The 19,501-nt window shown below is 41.8% G+C and overlaps 1 protein-coding gene across 2 annotated transcripts in view; it reads left to right on the top strand.

Moving 5' to 3' along the window:
- Positions 1-19,501, top strand: part of prdm10 (PR domain containing 10) — a 200,775-nt gene that overhangs the window by 177,171 nt on the left and 4,103 nt on the right. For both annotated transcript variants that reach the window (XM_078530687.1, XM_078530696.1), the window contains 4 exons: positions 661-837; positions 7,824-7,967; positions 10,177-10,345; positions 19,253-19,353. In XM_078530687.1, the coding sequence (XP_078386813.1) occupies positions 661-837; positions 7,824-7,967; positions 10,177-10,345; positions 19,253-19,353 (591 nt within the window). The remainder of the gene's footprint in view (positions 1-660; positions 838-7,823; positions 7,968-10,176; positions 10,346-19,252; positions 19,354-19,501) is intronic.

Consider the following 19,501-nt stretch of genomic DNA (forward strand, 5'->3'; position numbering starts at 1 on the left):
CTTGCACTTGCATTCGGCCAGGCGCCCCTTCAATTCTCTCATGGTCGTGGACACCCCAGCTTGAGCATGGGGGCTCACTGCTTTCTTGGTCAGTGAGTCCAAAATGAAAAAGCACCCTTATTGCTACTGGTCTCAGCTGCTTCCAAGCATCCACTGCTGATGACCTTTTTCTCTCTCTGCCTGTGACTGTGATAAAACACAGATGAACCCTGGAACCTATCCTCATGGCAATGTTGCACCCCTGGATGTCCCAGATAGAGATTCAAACCAGTCATCCACTATCCCCCAAAGTATATGGATACTTTAAGAACTTCTCTAGTGTACCAGTTGCTTTTCAACCTTTCTTTGATTTGGGGAATTACATGGATAATTCACACCTCTAACAAAGACAAGGCAGTTCTCCTCACACTTGCTGTCTTCAGGTCCCCAGTTCAACAGGTCCATCTGCTATTTTATGGCTCTCACCCTTCTAACTCTGACCTTTTATGTACACATGGAAAGACCTTTGATGCCTAAATACCTTGGGGGATTTGGCAACTTCTGAATTAGAGTTGGAATTTAATTTGATTTCCCCAAAACTAAAAGTTACATTCATAAAAGATGAATCATGAAATTAGACATTTTCACAACAAGACTAATTTCATTTTCTCTTTCTCACAGGCAACTGATCTGCTCACTCAGGCAATGAGCGAGCTGTCGCAGACGCTGACGACAGATTACCGCCCACCTCAAGGAGATTATCAGCGCGTGCAGTACATTCCTGTCTCTCAGCACATCCAACCAGTTCAGGGACAGCAGCCTCAGCACATCCAACTCCAGGTTGTGCAGGTGGCACAGGTGGGTGATATGTGTATGCACAAAATTAACAGGAAGACCAGTCTTTAACACAGAAGTACAGAGAGGCAGAGGATAGATGATAAATACTAAGCAGAAGCTAAGGGTGTGGAAAACTTGGTGGGCAGGACTGAAAGCACAGTGAAATGAAGGAATCTAGGAACAGGAGTAGACCATTCAGCCTTTCGACCCTTGAGCCTGTTCCACTACTTAATCAGGTCATGGCTGAAACAAAAACAACAATACCTGGAAAAACTCAGCAGGTCTGACAGTGTCTGCAGAGAGGAGCACAGTTAACGTTTCGAGTCTGTATGACTCTTAAACAGAACTAAAGAAAAATAGAAAAGAGTGAAATATAAACTGGTTTAAGGTGGGGGCTGGGACAGGTAGAGCTGGATAAAGGGCCAGTGATAGGTGGAGATAACCAAAAGATGTCATAGACAAAGGGACAAAGAGGTGTTGAAGGTGGTGATATTATCTAAGGAATGTGATAAAAGGTGACATTAAGGGTAGAAAGGACGAGCAAGGTGCAGATAGCCCTAGTGGGGGTGGGGCGGGGGAAGGGATCGAAATAGGCTAAAAGGTAGAGATAAAACAATGGATGGTCATGGCTGATCTGTATTTTAATGCGACCACCCACCTTAGTCCTGTAACATTTAATATTCATGCTGACAAACGTCTATCAGTCTCAGTTTTTATTAACCCCAGCCTCATTCACTTTTTGGGTAATTTAGTTCCAGGTTTCCACTGTTCTTTGTGTGAAGAAGTGCTTCTTGACATCACCCCTGAATGACCTGGTTCTAATTTTAATGTTATGCTTCCTTGTTCCAGACGCTTCCACTGGAGGAAATAGTTTCTCTCTCTATATCCTATTAATCTCATAATTCATCCTAAATACTCCTTAATCTTCTATACTCAAGCAAGTACAAGCCAAGTCTTTGCAATATCTAATTTAACCATTTTAGCTCTGATATTAATATGAGAATTTGCACTCTGCTCCCTCCAATATAACCTTCCAAGGCCAATTTATCCCCCCAGAGATGTGGTACCCAGAACTGAACTCTAAATGAGCTCTTCCAATGTAACTATGACATAATTTGAAAATACCCCGATTCACCTTTCTTAGGTACAATTTGGATAACTTCAGGACAGGTGGTGGTGTTGTGGTAATGTCACTGGACTAGTAATCCAGAGACCCAGGCTAAAACTCTGGAGACATAGGTTCAAATCCCACCATGGCGGCTGGTGGAATTTAAATTCAATTAATAAAATCTGGATTGGAAACCGGTCTCAGTAATGATGACCATGAAACCATTGTCAATTATCATAAAAACCCATCTGGTTCACTAATGTCCTTTCGGGAAGGAAATCTGCTGTCCTTACCCAGTCTGACCTACATGTGACTCCAGACCCACAGCAATGTGGTTGACTCTTAACTGCCCCCTGAAATGGCTGAGCAAGCCACTCAGCTCAAGGGCAATTAGGGATGGCAACAAATGCTGATCTTACCAGTGACTCCCACATCCCTTGCACGAAAATAGAAAATCTTGCACTTCACATTAAAGTCTCATCTGGCACAGTTTTGTCCACTCACTTAATCTCAAAATGTCACTTTGCAACTGCAGCTGGGATTGGAAGACTTTATACCTTCAACAGAAAAAGGGTGTGTGCACCTGGACTTCACCGCTGACTGGAAGATCTGGGCCATTGTCTCCTTCTAACCAATTCTTGATTTATGTCAGTTGTTGCCTTCAACCCATGAACTCAGTGTTGTTAGTAGTCTCTACATGGAATCTTATTGAATACTTTTTAGAAGTCTATATAATTAACATGCATAGTGTTTTTGAGAAAAAACAGCTGCTCTGGAGTCTGAGAGGTTCAAGCAAGTAAAAATCTTTACTCGGACATGCAAGGGAGAAGTTCCTGAGTCACCCAAGGGAAATTACTCAAAAATTCAGTTTGCAACACATTTTTATAATTCTTACTTCCCAACATTACTGCTAGATCTTCTGGACAGCCACTAATCACTGATTATTCTATTACATACATCATTGGGTGAGTTTCTTTGACCTAATCAGTGAGCTAGACAAGACATGAAAAGTAGATATTATCTTGTGTCTCGGCTTGGGCCTCCCCACTCTGTCTGGAATTGAATTTTCTTTATCTCCTTTATGTTTACACAGGCTGTGAACAGCTACTATTGTTCATCTCCAGAACCCTCATTGTCGAGTGTCCCATCATGCCCCTTGAATCCAATTTAAGGTTATTAATGTATATACTGTATATTTTAATCCCCAATCCTAACTGTCCCGCTTCAATAGACACTCCCCTATCTACCACGTTAGTTACCCCCTCACAAACGTCAACTAGGTTTGTCTGACATGACCTAACTTTTACAAATCAATGCTGTTTTCACTGATCATGTTTGTCCAAACGCTCAGTCACTCTGTCCCAAATAACAGATTCTAGGAACTTCCCCACAACAAATATTAAACTGATAGGCCTATGAAAAGAATAATTTTGAAAGCAAAGAGGGAGGTAGAAATGTGGATTGATCAAGGGAGGGAGTTACAGAAAGAAGAATCTTTGGAATGACCTCAAATGGATGAAGTAGGCAACAGGAAGCTTGCCAGTTTTGTCGGGGTTGAAGTTGTTTGTAGGAATGTACAGTTCAAGGAAATTGCTGAGGGAGGAGAGATAAAGCCATGTTGATGCATGGACAAGGATCATGAGGTCCACTCCCTGGGGCAGAGAGCCAATGAAAGATGGAAAGGATGTGGAATTTTATTGTAATGAGAACACAGACCATGACATGCCAAATAAATTGCCGTTTGTGAAAGGTACAGGGAGGAGGTGGACAGATGGTGGACATGGATTAGACTTTTGACTAGTTTATGAATTGGGGGTCAGCTGTATCTCAATTGGTAGCACTCTTGCCTCTGAGCCAGAAGGTTATGGGCTCAAATCCCACTCAAGACATTTGAGTACCAAGTTTTAGGCTGACACCATCAGAGATATAGACTTTTGGGTAAAATCACAGAAATCACAGTACACAAGGAAACCATTTGGCCCATTGTGTCTGCACCAGCTCTCCTGCACCTTGTGCCATTCTGCAGCCTTCTCCTTGTAACTTTGCAAATTCTTCCTTTTCAGATAACAGTCTAATTCCCTTTTGAATGCTTCAATTGAACCTATTTCCACCACACTATCAGGCAGTGCATTCCAGACCTTAACCACTCCATGCTTGAAAAAGTTCCTCCTCATGTCACTTCTGCTGCTTTTATCAGTTACTTTAAATTTGTGCCTTCTTGTTCTCGATCGTTTCACAAGTGGGAACAGTTTCTCCCTATCTACCCTGCCCAGACCCCTCATGATTTTGGATCAAATCTCTTCCCATTCTTCTCTGTCCCAGCTTCTCCAATCTGTCCTCATAACTGAAGTTCCTCATCCCTGAAACCATCCTCGCGAATCTTTTCCGCTCTCTCCAATGCTATCACATCCTTCCTATGGTGCGGCACCCAGAACTGGACACAATACTCCAGCTGAGATGTTAAACTAAGGCCCCATCTGGCCCCTCCAATGGACATGAAAGATCCCATTTCACAATTCAAAAGTGAAGCAGGAAAGTTTTTCTAATATTTATCCTTCAATCAACATCACTAAAAACAGATTATCTGGTCATCACATTACTATTTATGGGAGCTTGCTGTGCACCTTGTTTTCTGCATCATAAAAGTGACTATACTTCAAAAGTATTTAATTGGCTATAAAATGCTTTGACAAACGAGGCTTTGTAAATGAGACATTGTTCCTCCTGTTCAGTTGGACCGGAGGATCATGTAGGATGGATCTCAATGGGACAGTTAGGGAAATGGGGGCGGACTTTAATTAGGTGAGTTGGAGTACTGAAGAGATTAGTTTTAATGGGTGTGTTGGGTTTCAGTGGGAGAGCTGATATTGGAAAGAGGGCTTCGATGGGAGAGGTGGTACTAGTGAAATGGGCTTCAGCAGAAAAGTTATGGTACTGGAGGAATGGGTTTTGATGGAAGTGTTAGGGGAGAGATCATCTTTATGGATATAATCAGGATTAGATTTCAGAATGAAGCTGGTTTCCTTGCTCTGAAGCTGAGCTAATTAAATAACTTCAAAGTTGTGATGTCTGTTTAAAGTTCAGCAGCAAGGGAACATTGTGAAGAGTCTTGATTTGCTGAATGGAAATTCTTTAGTCTGCAGTGATCCTTGGTTTTCAACCCTCAGTCAGTCTTACATATGCTGAAATTGCCAGTGTCTGAGCAACTGAACCCTGAACCCACTGCCTCTCTCGTCCAGTAAGAACACAACTCACACTAGGCTACTGCTTAGCGACTCTTAAAACAATTTCTCTTTCTGGATAGTCAGTCAATTTGCTGACATGAGAATAGATGAGCAAGAGTCAGGGAAGTGAATGCAGTGGTGTGGGTTCATACAAATCCAGTGTCATGTTGCCAAACCTGTGACCTCTGTGGGAACTCAGCTCCCTGAATCTCAGCAATTTCAATAATGGAATTATTCTAAATAGTTGAGAATTCAGACAAATCCTCGGTGTGCTTCTAGTATATGGGTTTAAGGTTCTTTCAGTATTTTTGCTCATGACTGACCAGCCAGGAGAAGGATCTTTTTTGAAGTGGCTCCTCATTGATGTGCCAGGCTCATTAATGGAATGCAGATGGGAAGATCCTTCACTGTGAGCTGGGGATGGTCCTCATCAGCTGCAGATATACTTGCAAGCTAATAGCTTAATGGGGAATGTGATCCTGATTAGACAAGCTAATGGTAGGGCAGCAGAGTTCTACCCTAATGAGCTGTCTATAGACATTTGGGTTCTGGATTGGAGTGGGGGGGCCAGTTAGCTCAGTTGGCTATATATCTAGAGTGTGATGCAGAATGACGCCAACAGTGTGGGTTCAATCCTTGTATAGGCTGTGGTAGTTCATAGAAGACGGCCTCCTTGCTTTCCCCATGCTTGCAGAATGGTGCCTCGAGCTATATAACCAATTGTTTCTCTTTCTGTCACAGAGAGAGATGCCAATGGTCCTTTGTGGACCATGGCTAATTACTTACTGGTTTGCATTCATAGGGCTCTTCATTCCAAAATAAAATACGCCATTTTGCCCTTCATATATAAGACTTTGGTTAGGCCTATGTCCTTCCTGGTTCCCTCACATGTTACGGGATATTGGAAAAGTTCATAGAAGACTCACAAGAATGACTCCCAGTTTGAAGCATCTTAGCTACCCAGAGAGACATGAAGACTTTGGGAAGCATAGACTCGGGCAACATGAGGTCCGTAAAATAATGAAGGGATTAGACTATGTGCGCACTGACATTATTAATATCATTAGTTTGTCGAGGATTGGGGTTTGTGTGAATAAATTATGCAAGGAAAGAAATAGGTTAAGTGTGTTTGTCCCAGAGAATAGTGGAACACTTACTGGCGTATGAGGTGAGTATTTATTTACTGTGCACCTTTCAAGAGAGAGCTGGACCAGTTCCTGTCCCATATTGCATCACAGGTACCAAATGATATAAGTCAAGGTCAATGTGGTCTCCTGGTCTAGTTTTGATTGCCTGAAGGGATCAGAGAGGCATTTTCCAGTATTTATTCCTTTATTGGCCTTGGCTTTGTTATTTTACTTAACCCCTGTCCCAGGAGACTACATGGCTCCTGGGGAATAGGGAGTCTCTTTACATGATGCACAAGGGATCATAACAGACTAGGTAGACCAGCTGGCCTTTTCCTGTCTGTTGGTTTTGTATTGTTCATGTGTGGCTTTTACTGTTGAAAATTTAAGCGCTCTGGATTTGAGTGAAGTGTATCCCAATGGGGACAGAGCGTGTACTCCACTTCATGGCAACCTTACTTTACCAGTATGAATTTCTCAATATCTTACTAAGAAACTATTTGTCAGGATGGGTTTCTGCAAGTGTCTAGCATTGGTTTATTCCTTTTACGTTAAGGCTATAGCTGAGAAGACAGGTTGGTATCAGTGCTGTTTTAAATTAGCAGGGCAAGCTGGCACCGTCTCTCTCTCCCCACAGCGGAGGGACCTTGACTGTGCTTCTGATGAGAAAGGGGCTACACCTAACTGCCATTTGGCCCCTTTCTATGCTGACGAGCTGTGATCCAGAGCTTTGCAGCTTTTGGTTTCTCAACCAAAGACTGGTGCTACTGCCTGGAGCTGTATATTGGAATCAGTTGAAGCTGGGATCTGGTGAGCCTCCTGTAAGTTTGTTCACCAATTTTCCTCAAATTCTTCAATGCTTTTATTTTTCTTGTTTGCTGAAACCTGTGGAATGAAGGGCTTTACACCAGCAAAAGGTGGTAAAGAGAATGCAGCGACTACTATAGATTTCTTCCATAAACTCGTCTTCAGTTGGGGTTGTTTTAAGATGAAAAATTTATCAGGGAAACATAAAAGGAATAAGAGCAGGAGCAGACCACTCAGCCCCTCGAGCCTGCTGCTCTATTTCAGTAAGATTGTGGTTGATCTTCTACATTTAATAATTGGTGAATGATTTAAACAATTTTCTTGTGCCTGCCCTGATGGTTCAGAGAGTTTATCCTGTAAACAGCTTCTGTTCGTGGCCTGGGTGAAGTTAGCTGGCTCGTGTCAGTATGCTTGTTACAGTCAGTTTCAGAGCCTCTGGTTGGATGGGTGTATCTGCCACGGCTGCTGTTTATGCTTCCTATCCAGTGAACATACTGAAAGGCTGGGAGTCAGAATTGGGCTCTTCTCTGGTCAAATACCCACCCTCCCCCCTCACCCCATTTGGTTGGCCCAACATCTTTCCACCTGCATTCAGGCAGAGTTGGTGCATTCAGGATAAAAGTGGAAAAATTATGGTGCTTGTTTTAGGTTGTGAATTGTCAGTATTGTCATGACATGAGGTAATGTTGCTGTTATGGCTGTGAAATTGTTATTCCATCTGCTGTGTTCATTTCATTTCAGGCCTCCTCCCCACAACAGAATCAGCATTCTACCGTGGATGTCAGCCAGCTGCATGATCCTCATGCCTTTGCACAGCACTCCGTTCAGGTCCAGCATGTCCAAGTGTCGGATCAGTCCAGTGCCATGGCCCCCACTGGTTCCCAGGTAACACTTATTGGGATAGTGCACAACAGATTTCCTGCAGGCCAAGTTGAGAATGTTGAACAAAAACAAAAATACCTGGAAAAACTCAGCAGGTCTGACAGCATCTGCGGAGAGAAATACAGTTAACGTTTCGAGTCCATATGACTCTTCATCAGAACTGTTCTGGTGAAAAGTCATACTGACTCGAAACGTTAACTGTATTCCCCTCCGCAGATGCTGTAAGACCTGCTAAGTTTTTCCAGGTATTTTTGTTTTTGTTTCGGATTTCCAGCATCCGTAGTTTTTTGCTTTTATCTTGAGAATGTTGAGACAGGGCAGGATTTATTGTTCTACAATTTACCCTCCACACGCTACTGGAGCAAACTCACCCCAGACCCCATCCCTGAGACATCAGGCTTTGTGATATTGTCTCTTCTGACCTCTTCCTGACCTCATGTTCGTTATAAGTCAAGCCTTGCCCTTAAGCTTTCAGTTTGCTCCCTTGGCACATGATCTCAAATTGTAAAATTTGACACCTCGTTTAATTTACTCAAGAATTTTTGCTCCCTCTGTTGATCTGGATCTTGAAGCAATATGGCTCTGAACATGCTTTGTGCAGTAAATGCTCACCTGTCTTTTCCAAGTGGGCACAGTAAATGCCCACAGTGATTTCATTAACAAGAGCATGTGTGTTGTCTGTCCAGCTTTACCAATGGTGCCAACAGTGCATCCTTCATGTCAGGAGCAAGCCATTATAGCCCACGTTCTCCTAAATAACAGCAAATGCACTTCAAAAGTAATCCAACACCTTGGGACATCCTCAGGGTGTGATAAGGTGCTGGCTAAATGCAAATTCTATTTTCTTTATTTTACAACTCCACTTGGTTAAGCCATTGTAGGTACCTTGGATTTAATTTTCATAGATTCAGTTTTATCCTTCCTTTGTCCCATGGGGTATTTATAAAATGTCTTGCCTGTCTTTGTGACATATGTCAGGGTGGATCATTAGTACATTTACCTGGATCTGGACATAAGACCTCCACATTCTGGATCTGCTCAGAGAGCATGAAATGCCACATTCTAGGAGCTTTGTGTCAGATATGCAAAGCCTTACTTAGAGTTGATGCAAAACACTGCATTTCTATAGCATTTTTCAAGTCCTTGGGATTCCCCAAAGCACTTCACAGACCGATATTATTGAAGTGTTATTATGCAGCCAAACACAGCACTCAATGTAAGTACATCAAGGATTCACGATTGTCATGAAATGAATCATCAGTTAGCCTGGTTTAATGGATGAAAGTCGCTGGGAAAACCTGTCGTTCTTCTTCGAATAGTGCTGTGAAATCTTTTGCGTCCTGATGAGGGTTGTTTGAACATCTTGTACTGAAAGATAGCACCTCCAACAGTGCAGCAGCAAAGTGTCAGCCTAGATTATGATCTGCAGCCCTGAAGTTCAATCTTTCAGAACCAGCCTCTATCCTGGTATCTGATGGCAGTAACTAGAATGTCTTTCCTGAAACTGTTACCTAGATTTAGTCAGAGGCATTTCTTTTGGACGTTTTTCTCCATGGAAACTTCTGTCTGCTGCCTCGTTCAACATGACTTGCTGGCCTCCAATCGGGTATTGAGGAAGCAAACTGAATGAGAAGGCAAGACAGTTGTTTTTCTTCAAAGTGAATATCCTAAATGCATTGCTCCTCCTTCACCTTCCCCACAATCTTTGAAGAGTCTTTCATTGTTTGGCTGTTCTTGCCTGAAGAAATAACCAAGTGAAACCTTGGGGACTTGCCTCATATAGAACCTGAGCACATGGGGAACTTTTCTGATGACCAATGTCATGATGTCATGACATCCTCCAAGTAATTGTCTGCCCAGAAATGTGACCAGGAGTTGGCTCACTCCAGTGGTGAAGAAAGTTGAAGACTTTCAATGCTAGAGGATCTCTGTCCAAGGGAGCAGATAGCTGAGAATTGCACAAGAGAAGGACCCGTTGGTCCTTGGGGCTGAAAAAAAAGATGGAGCAGTATGTTTCAATATTGTACATTTTGTTAATCTGTATGGTGCAAAGAGTTTCCTCCAGCCTGTATCACAGAGCCTACTGGGGTCCAGTAATCTAACAACAAATGAAACAGTAACAGAGGGAGCATTTTACTGATTTAGATTTTGTAGCAATATTTGTTTATTAACTGATTTTCTCATGCTCTTTGGAATATGTGTTTGATTGTAGACTGGCGGAGGTCAGCCACTGAGCCCTTCATCGCAGCAGCAACAAGAACTCAGCCCTACTCAGATACAGGGTGGAACATCAACACAAAACCAGGTCTTACAGCAGCAACCAACAGCTTCTGTACAGCATACATACCTTCCTAGCACTTGGGGGACCTTTCGCAACTACTGTAAGTGATTGTTGTAGTTCAGACAAACACAGACCCAATCATGCTTCATCTTGTCATTAGTCTGTGCCCCCTCCCTTTCCCACATATGAAGTCAACACACTAGTTTTATAATCTGCTAACTCAAAATTTAATTCCTGCTATGCTGAGATTGTTCTGTTCAGAGTACTTAAGTCAGCCAGAGTTTCTAGGTTTCTGGAATCAATTGTGCACAAGTCACTCAAACACTGACAGAAATTTACAGAACTGTAATGAGGGGAGTTTAGCAGAATCAATGTAAGTAGATTGGATTTGAAATCTGTTGTCCATGGGTTGTATGCTTCCTAACAGGAAAAGTATGGAGGAGGACACTTAACCATTGATTTAAAGTTTATAAAAATAATTTCAATTAATTTGGGAAACATTTTGTTTGTCTCTCCTACCCATTTCTCCTGAGGGCATTGGCTCATTTAGATAGCTGCCCCTTCACACCTCAGCATTTATTTAGTGTGTTTCATGTCTCAGAAATCTAGAAGACCTTTATTGCCAGTGCACTATTTTTGAAGTGTGACCACTGTTGTTTTAGAGGTAACTGAAGCAGTCATATTATCCACAAATGAATCACTAGTTCATCTGCTTTTGATGGTTTTGGATGAGCGAAGAATGTTGGCCAGGACAGCAGGGTAACTTTCTGCTCTTTGAATGGTGCTATAAAATATTTTGGAACATAGGAACAGGAGGATGCCACTCAGCCTTTTGAGCCTGTTCTGCCATTTAGTAGATCATCGGTGATCAGTATTTAGCTCCATCCTATCTGCATGCCTTGCTTCCCTATTCCATAATCTTCTTGCCTAACAAAAATCTGTCAGTTTTAAATTGTTTGATTAACCCCAGCCTCAACAGTTTTATTGGGGAGAGTTCCAGACTTCATTGCCGTTTGTATAATGAAGTGCTTCTCAACATCACCCCTGAATCACTTCACTCTGATTTTAAGATTATGCTTCTTTGTTCTGGATGCCCCCAACAAAGAAAATAGTTTCTCTCTACCCGATCATCTTAAGCACCTCAAATAGAACACCCCTTAACCCTCTATACACAAGAGAATAAAAGCCAAGTTTCTGCACTCATAACTTAACCCTTTTAGCCCCAGTTGTGGTGAATCTGCACTACACCCCTCACACTTTCCCAAATTTAATTCCATCTGCCATAGTTTTTTTATTCATTCACAGGATTCGCTGACTGGGCCAGTATTTAATGCTGAAATCCATATAAACTACATCAACTGCACTACCCTCATCTACACACCTAGTCACCACCTCAAAAAATTCAATCAAATTTGTTAGTCATGACCTCCCTTTGACAAAGCCATGCTGACTATCCCTGATCAAACCTTGCCTCTCCTTTAGAAATTTCTCCAATAGTTTCCCTACCACTGACGTGAGACTCACTGGCCTGTAGTTCCCTGGCTTATCTCTACAACCCTTCTTAAATAGCGGAACCACATTAGCTGTTCTCCAGTCCTCTGGCACCTCCCCTGTGACCAGAGAGGAATTAAAAATTTGTGTCAGAGCCCCTGCGATCTCCTCCCTTCCCTCCCTCAGCAGTCTGGGACACAAATCATCCGGACCTGGAGATTTGTCCACTTTTAAGCCTGCCAACACCTCCAATACCTTGTCACTCCCTATATCAATTTGCTTAAGAACATCGCAGTCTTTCTCCCCAAGTTCGATACCTTCATCCTCATTCTCTTGGGTGAAGACTGACGTGAAGTATTCATTCAACACTCTAACGATGTCCTCTGGCTCCACCCATAGATTACCCCCTTGGTCCCTTATGGGCCCTACTCTTTCCCTGGTTATCCTCTTCCCATTGATATACTTGTAGAATATCTTGGGATTTTCCTTACTTTTACCAGCCAGAGCTTTCTCATATCTCCTCTTTGCTCTCCTAATTGCTTTCTTAAGCTCCACCCTGCACTGTCTGTACTCCACTAATGCCTCTGCTGATTTGCTTCCCTTGTACCTTCTAAAAGCCTCTCTTTTCCTTCTCATCGTAACCTGAATATCCCTGGTCATTCATGGTTCTCTGGGCTTGTTACACCTTCCCTATCACCCTAGAGGGAACATGTTGAGCCTGTACCCTACCTATCTCCTTTTTGAACCCCCCTCACTGCTCCTCTGTAGATTTTCCCACAAGTAGCTGTTCCCAGTCTACCTTGGCCAGATCCTGCCTTATTTTACTAACATCCACTCTCCCCCAATCCAAAACATTTTTTTGCAACTTGTCTATTTCTTTGTCCATAACAAACTTAAACTGTACCATGTTGTGGTCACTATCACTAAAATGCTACCCCACCATCACCTCAGCCACCTGTCTGGCTTCATTCCTCAGAATTGCTATTTAAATGGCTTTAATGATTCCGGTGCATGCCCGCCGAACCGAAGATCTGAATGACATGCAGTGATGTCAGGACACATGCCCGACGTCACTGTGCGTCATTTTATGCGTTGACGAGCGGGGCCCACCCCCACACGCCGACCAGAAGATTCAGGCCATTAACGCAATAGCACATCAAACTAACTAACTGCTGGACTCTCCTGATGTGAGACAATTCACAGATCCCAGATAAGAACTTCGCTCAGACTGAATAATTGCCCAGGCATGGATGGTAGTTATCCCAGACCACTGAGAGAGACTAGGGGGGAGATTTGTGAGGCATTAACTATCATTACAAAGGATTTCTAGACATTAGGGATGTGCTAGTAGAATGGAAAGAGCAGAACATGGTGCCCATATTCACAAACAGTGACAGCACAGACAACCATTGACTTATTCAGTAGCATATAGGATGTAGTCACCAACCTGTGCAGGGCCCTAGTCAGATGGCGCCTTGAGCACAGCATCCAGTTGTAGCTAAGAAATAAAGAAAGGCAGTGCAGAGAAAGACATGAGTATAACCCCAGTGTTAGGGGCTCCAGTTAAAGGAAAAGACTGAACAAACTTGAACAGAAGGCACCAGAAAGATGGCCTTAGAATTTTGTAAGATAATTAAGAGAATGGAAAAGCAGAAGAAATAGAATCAGAAATAGAAAATATGCCCCCTTGAACCTGCTTCGCTATTCATGAGGATCATGGCTGACCTTGGGCTTGAACTCCATTTTCTCACCCGTTCCCCACACCCCTTGACTCCCTGAGAGATCAAAAGCTGTCTATCTCAGCCTTAAATATACTCAACGATAACAGCATCCATAGCCAACTGGGGTAGAGAGTTCCAAAGATTCACAACCCTTAAGTGAAGAAATTTCTCTCCATCTTCATCCTAAATGATTGGCCCCTCGTCCTGAGACTGCACCCCTTCTAAATTCCCCAGCCATGGGAAACATCCTCTGTGTCCACCCTGTGAAGCCCCTTCAGAGTCTTGAATGTTTCAATGAACTTACCCCTTCAGAGTCTTATGTTTCAATGAAACTACCCCTCATTCTTCTAAACCCCAGAGAGAATAAGCCCAATTTACTCAACCTTTCATCATAGGAGAAGTCTCTAACCTCAGGAACCAACTTTCCCTATACTGCCTCCAGTGCAGTCTTCCTTAGTTATAGAAATGAAAAACTGCATAGTACCCCAGGTATGGTCTCACCAAAGCCCTATACAATTGTAGTAAGACTTCTGTTGTTGTGTTCCAGTCCCCTTGCAAGAAAGGCTAATATAACCATTTGCCTTCCTAATTGTTTGCTGTACCTACATGCTAACTTTGTGTTCCTTGTACAAGTACGCCCAATTCTCTCTGAACATCAACATTTATAAATTTCATGCCTTTTTAAAAATATTCTGCTTTTTTTATTCTTATTACCAACATAAATAGCCTCATGTTTTCCTACATTAGAGGATCAGCCATGATCATATTGAATGGCGGAGAAGGCTCGAGGGGCCAGATGACCTCCTCCTATGTTTCTGCCACCTTGTTGCCCATTTACTTAATCTGTCTGTATCTCTTTGTAGCCACTTTGTGTCTTCCTCGCATCTTACTTTGCACCAAGCTTTGTATCAGTAACAAACTTGGATTCATTCCTCTGTTTCTTCGTCTGTCATTAATATAGATTGTAAATAGCTGAGGCTGCAGCACTGATCCTTGCAGCACTCCACTAGTTATAGTCTGCCAACTTGTAAATGCCCCATTTATCCCTAATCTTTGCTTGCTGTTTGTTAACCATTCCTCCATCCATGCCAATATATTACACTCGATTCATGAGCTCATATCTTGCACATTAATCTTTTGCGTGGCATCTTATTCAATGCCTTTTGGAAATCCAAGTATACTACATCTACTGATCCCCCTTTATCTGTCCTACTAATTATATCCTCAAAAAACTCTGACAAATTTGTCAAACCCGATTTCTCTTTTGTGAAACCATGTTGTCTTTGTCTGATTGTACTATGATTTTCTAAGTGCATTGTTAAGACTTCCTTAATGATAGATTCCAGCATTTTCCTAACGATTGATGTCAGGATAACTGGCCTGTGGTGTCTTGTTTTTTCTCCCCCTCCTTTCTTGACTATAAGTTACACTTGCTAACTTCCAATTCCTGGGACCATTCTAGAATCTACAGAATTTTGGAAAATCATAGCCAGTGCATCCACCATCTCTGCAGCTATCTCTTTTAGAACCCTAGAATGTCGGCCATCAGGTCCTGGGGGTTTTTCAGTTTTTAGTCCCTTCAGCCTTCCAATACTTTTTCTCCACTAATGATTAACTTAATTTCCTCATGCTTTTTAGATTCTTAGTAGTTTAGTCCCTTGGTCATCTTCTATTTCTGGTATGTTTATGTCTTAAAGACATGCAAAATATTTGTTCAATGTGTCTGTCATTTCCTCAATCCTCATAATTTCTCCTGTCTCTAAGGGACCAATGTTTACTTTACTCCTCTCCTCCTTATGTACTTGTAAAAGATCTTACAGCCTGTTTCCTCTAACTAGTTTACTCTCATGTTCTATTTGATCCCTTTTTATTATTTCACTGGTTTCTAAAACTCTCCCAGTCCTCAGGGTTATTACAATTCTTAATCTAACATAATCCCCAATTTTCCTCGTAAACCACATGGCTCTTTCTGTCTGAGTTTTTTGTTTTAATGGGATGTATGTTTGTTGAACATTTTGAATTGTTCTTTAAACAGTTCCATCTATTTGTTTATTGGGATGTGACAGGAACTCCTGAATTGATGATTTAAATGTAATTACCCTGCAGTTGGGTCGGGCATTTGTGTGGTCACCAGTTGGCATGAGTTAATGCTATCAGTTCCCAGCTGGGATATTGGTTAAAAAGGAATAAGATGATCTGTCCCCAGATTTGGTGAGTTTTTAATGTGATTCGTGTGGGATCTCCAGGGTAAAATAAAATTTATATTTGCATAAGACAATTGATAAGAGTAGTTGATTGAACTGCAAGGAGAAAGGCTGCATGTGTTTTGCATGCTTCCTTGTTACATGCAGAGATTACTGTACCCAGTTACAGTGGGAAGGAGTGCATTGGAGAACTGCAGCAATCAAACAGATCTCAGAACAGGAGATTTGGGAAGTGCAGGTTGAAAGAAAAATTGTATTTATTTATTTACTGCTTTTCATGACCTTAGGACATCCTAAAGTACTTGCTGTCAATGAAATATTTATGAAGTGGAGTTACTGTTGTAATATAGAAATGCAAGAACTAATTGCATATAGCAAGCTCCCACAAACAGCTATTAGATCATGATCAAATAACCTATTTTAATGACTATAGTTTAGTGAGAAATGTTGACCTGGACACACAGGAGAACTATCCTGCACTCAGAAAAGACTGGTCCATCTGCCCAGCCCCAAAATCTAGTATTCCCTCAATTCTGAACTCCTTCAAATAGTCATTAGATTCTCCCTTCAGATTATTTCCCACACACTATTTTGGCAGTCAGTTTTTATTGCCAATTTAAAATGCTGAGGCTTTTCTTAGGGTTTTATGGTGCTGTTCTTAAAAGAAAGAGGGAAAATTAGGGAGATAAGTAGATCATAAAAAACTGAAGATTCAAAAAAAAAAATTAGTAAAAGGAATCTTTTTTCTTTTGAGTGTTACATAAATTCAAGAAAACAAACAATGGACTGAGAAAAGTACAGTTAAGATAAATAACACCCCATGCTGATTTACACAATTCTCACACACCAATTTTAAGGACTAACATCAGACTCTCATTTAATCATCTTTAACTCACCGTCAGCCATTTACCTGCTACTATGACTATGGCAAAATGGGAATCTGATGGGAACACAGTGCCTTGGTATGTGATCTGAATTAGTGTCTAATTAGAGTTTCAAGGATTGGGGCCATCAGTGTGGAACTGTCAATGCACTTTTGCACTTGCTCCCACCCAACAGGGAATGGAAGAAGGATTGTTCTCCCCACAGCAGCTGGAGATCATCCAGATCTCCTGAAAAAAAATTTTTGTTTCTTTTCATGCTAACCATCATGTTCAGAGATCCCAACATGTAATCTGATGTCACAAATATGACAAATGTTTGTGTGCAGATTCCATTTGTGGTCACTGAGGGTCTAAATCATAGAATCACAGAATGATTTCAGCACAGGAGGAGGTTATTCAGCCCATCGTCCCTATGCTGGCTCTCTGCAAGAGCAACTAGCTAGACCCATTGCACTGCCCTTGCTCCATAGCTCTGATTTTTTTTTCTCTTCAGATAATGATCCAACCCTTTTGAAAGTCGGAATTGAATCTGCCTACATCACACTTCCTGGCAGTGCATTACAGATCCCAACTACTTGCTGCATTTAAAAGAAATCCTCATGTCACCATTGATTCTTTTGCCATTCATCAAATTTGAAAGTTTTTTTTAAACTAATTCACAATCAGAAAAAAAATCATGCAATTTTTCAGTGGAAACAAATTCAAAAGTAATTTTTATAATCCATATGCGGGTTTAGTAGCACATGAACAAAGGCAGGGGTGAAGTCAGGCGATGTTACTTAGGCACTCTGTGTCGGTGACAGCTCAAACCAGCCCAGCCTCCTGGACAGGCACAGACTGCTGGCATCACCTGAGCCTGAAGGAAATCGCATTTGATTAAAGATCAGACTTTTATTTTGAGTATTATTAATTTTAATTCAGTAAGACTGCAGTATAGAGGGACTCTGTTTCTAACACCATGCTGTACTTGCCCTGGGAGTATTTGATGGGACAGTATAGAGGGAAGTTTACTCTGAAGGATATCTAGGAATGTTTAGACATCGGTGCCTGAAATTAGAAGTATTGATTCCCAGCATTGACAAACTTCACAAATGAAATTTTGAGTATCAGAGTACTCTGTAATCCATCTTAGCTCTTTTAACAAATAGCAAGTAGACTCTTCCCAAATAATTACCATCTTTGCATGATGTAAATAGTCTGTTCAATTTGCCAGTCAGCCACAGGTAGTTCTTTTGTGAAGGATTTGTGTGTAAATTACCTGCAAAGGCTTCTCTTCTTACTCCCGCACTGTTACCTCGAGTCCCCCAAGGATCTAACATTTCCCCGTCCTACTTCTCATCTAGTGCCATCACCATCATCTGAAAACACTCACATTTCACCTGTACGTTGACGACATCCAGATCTATCTCGCCACCACTTCGCTTAATGACTCTGCTGTTACTGATTTGTCACACTGCTTGTGTGACATCTGCTCCTGGATGAATAGAAATTTCCCAATCCATTTCACGGTTTTCACCACAAACATCATTCCCTGGCCAACAATTCCATCCCTCTCATCAACTGGCTGAAACTGAACCAGACTAGTCACAATCTTGCTGTCTTATTTGACCTTGAGATAAGCTTCCAACACCAAGACTGTTGTAGGGTTGTGGATACCATTCAGTAGGTCTTAATGAAATCATCATGGTCTTAAGTAGGTTAACTCTATGTATTTATTAACTACAAGAACTATGTACATATACATTAAAAGATTACCTGACTTAGGGGCTGTACTTGATTTATCCTTATTTTGTTAATTTAGTTAATTGTTTTAACTCGCAAAGAGTTACATTAAAAGATTCAAGTTCGGAGCTGTCTCCATGTTTGCTTGTGCACACGGCTCTGCCCAACACTAGCCTGACCCCTAGGTGCGGGTCATGTGTTCTCTTACACCACTATGTGGGCAGTATTGTACTCAGTCCCATGTTAACCCTATATGTGCCAGATCCTTATACTACGAAGACTGCCCACTTCCACTTCTGTAACATCACCTGACTTCACCCCTGCCTTAGCTCATGTGCTGCTAAACCCTCATCCATCTCTTTGTTACCTCTAGAATTAGCTATTCCAACTGTCTCCTGGCCTGCCTCCCATCTTCCACGCTGCATAAACTTTAGCTCATCCAAAACCCTGCTGCCCATGTCCTAACTCTCACCTAATACCCACCAATCATCACCTCTCTGCTTGCTAGTCTCCATTAGTTCTCAGTCTAACATTGACTCCGTTTTAAAATTCTCATCCTTGTTTTCAAATCATTCTTTGGCCTTACCATTCCTATCTCTGTATCTGTTCAAGCCCTACACTTGCACTCCTCCATTTCTGAAATCTTGTGCATCCCAACTCTCTTCGTCCCACCATTACTGGCCATATTTTCAGCTGTCTAAGCCCTAAACGCCAGAATTTCTTAAAACCTCTGTGTCTCTCTTTCCTCATTTAAAACCCACCTCTTGGTCATCTCTCCTAATATCCTCTTATTAGCAGTGTCAAATTTTGTTTGGTAGCACTTATGGAAAGTGCCATGTGATGTTTTACTACAGTAAAGGTGCTATATAAATGGAAGTTGATGTTTCTGGACTTTTTATTGTACTTCCAGCCTGGCCTCTCTATTTCTAGCCATGTGCTGTCTCAGGCTGTGGTTGAAGTCTTCCCAATTTTCTCTTTGTTACAGCCTCTGAGATTCAGATGATGACCATTCCTCAGACTCAGTATGTTATCGCAGAGGCTCCTGTAGCCACAGTAAACAGCGGCCAGGTGAAAGCAGTGACACAGGTAAGCTTATTTGGGTCATGGACTACAGCTTCAGAAAGTTACAGACTGGTGTTGAGATGGCTTGTTTCCCCTTAGAGTTGTAACCAGGAAATTCCTTTTTTAGTCATTGTAAACTAAATTTCTAATGATTCAAAGTGGATGGGAATGT

Source organism: Cetorhinus maximus, chromosome 2 (genome assembly GCF_964194155.1).
Source record: "Cetorhinus maximus chromosome 2, sCetMax3.hap1.1, whole genome shotgun sequence".
Classification (NCBI taxonomy): Eukaryota; Metazoa; Chordata; class Chondrichthyes; order Lamniformes; family Cetorhinidae; genus Cetorhinus; species Cetorhinus maximus.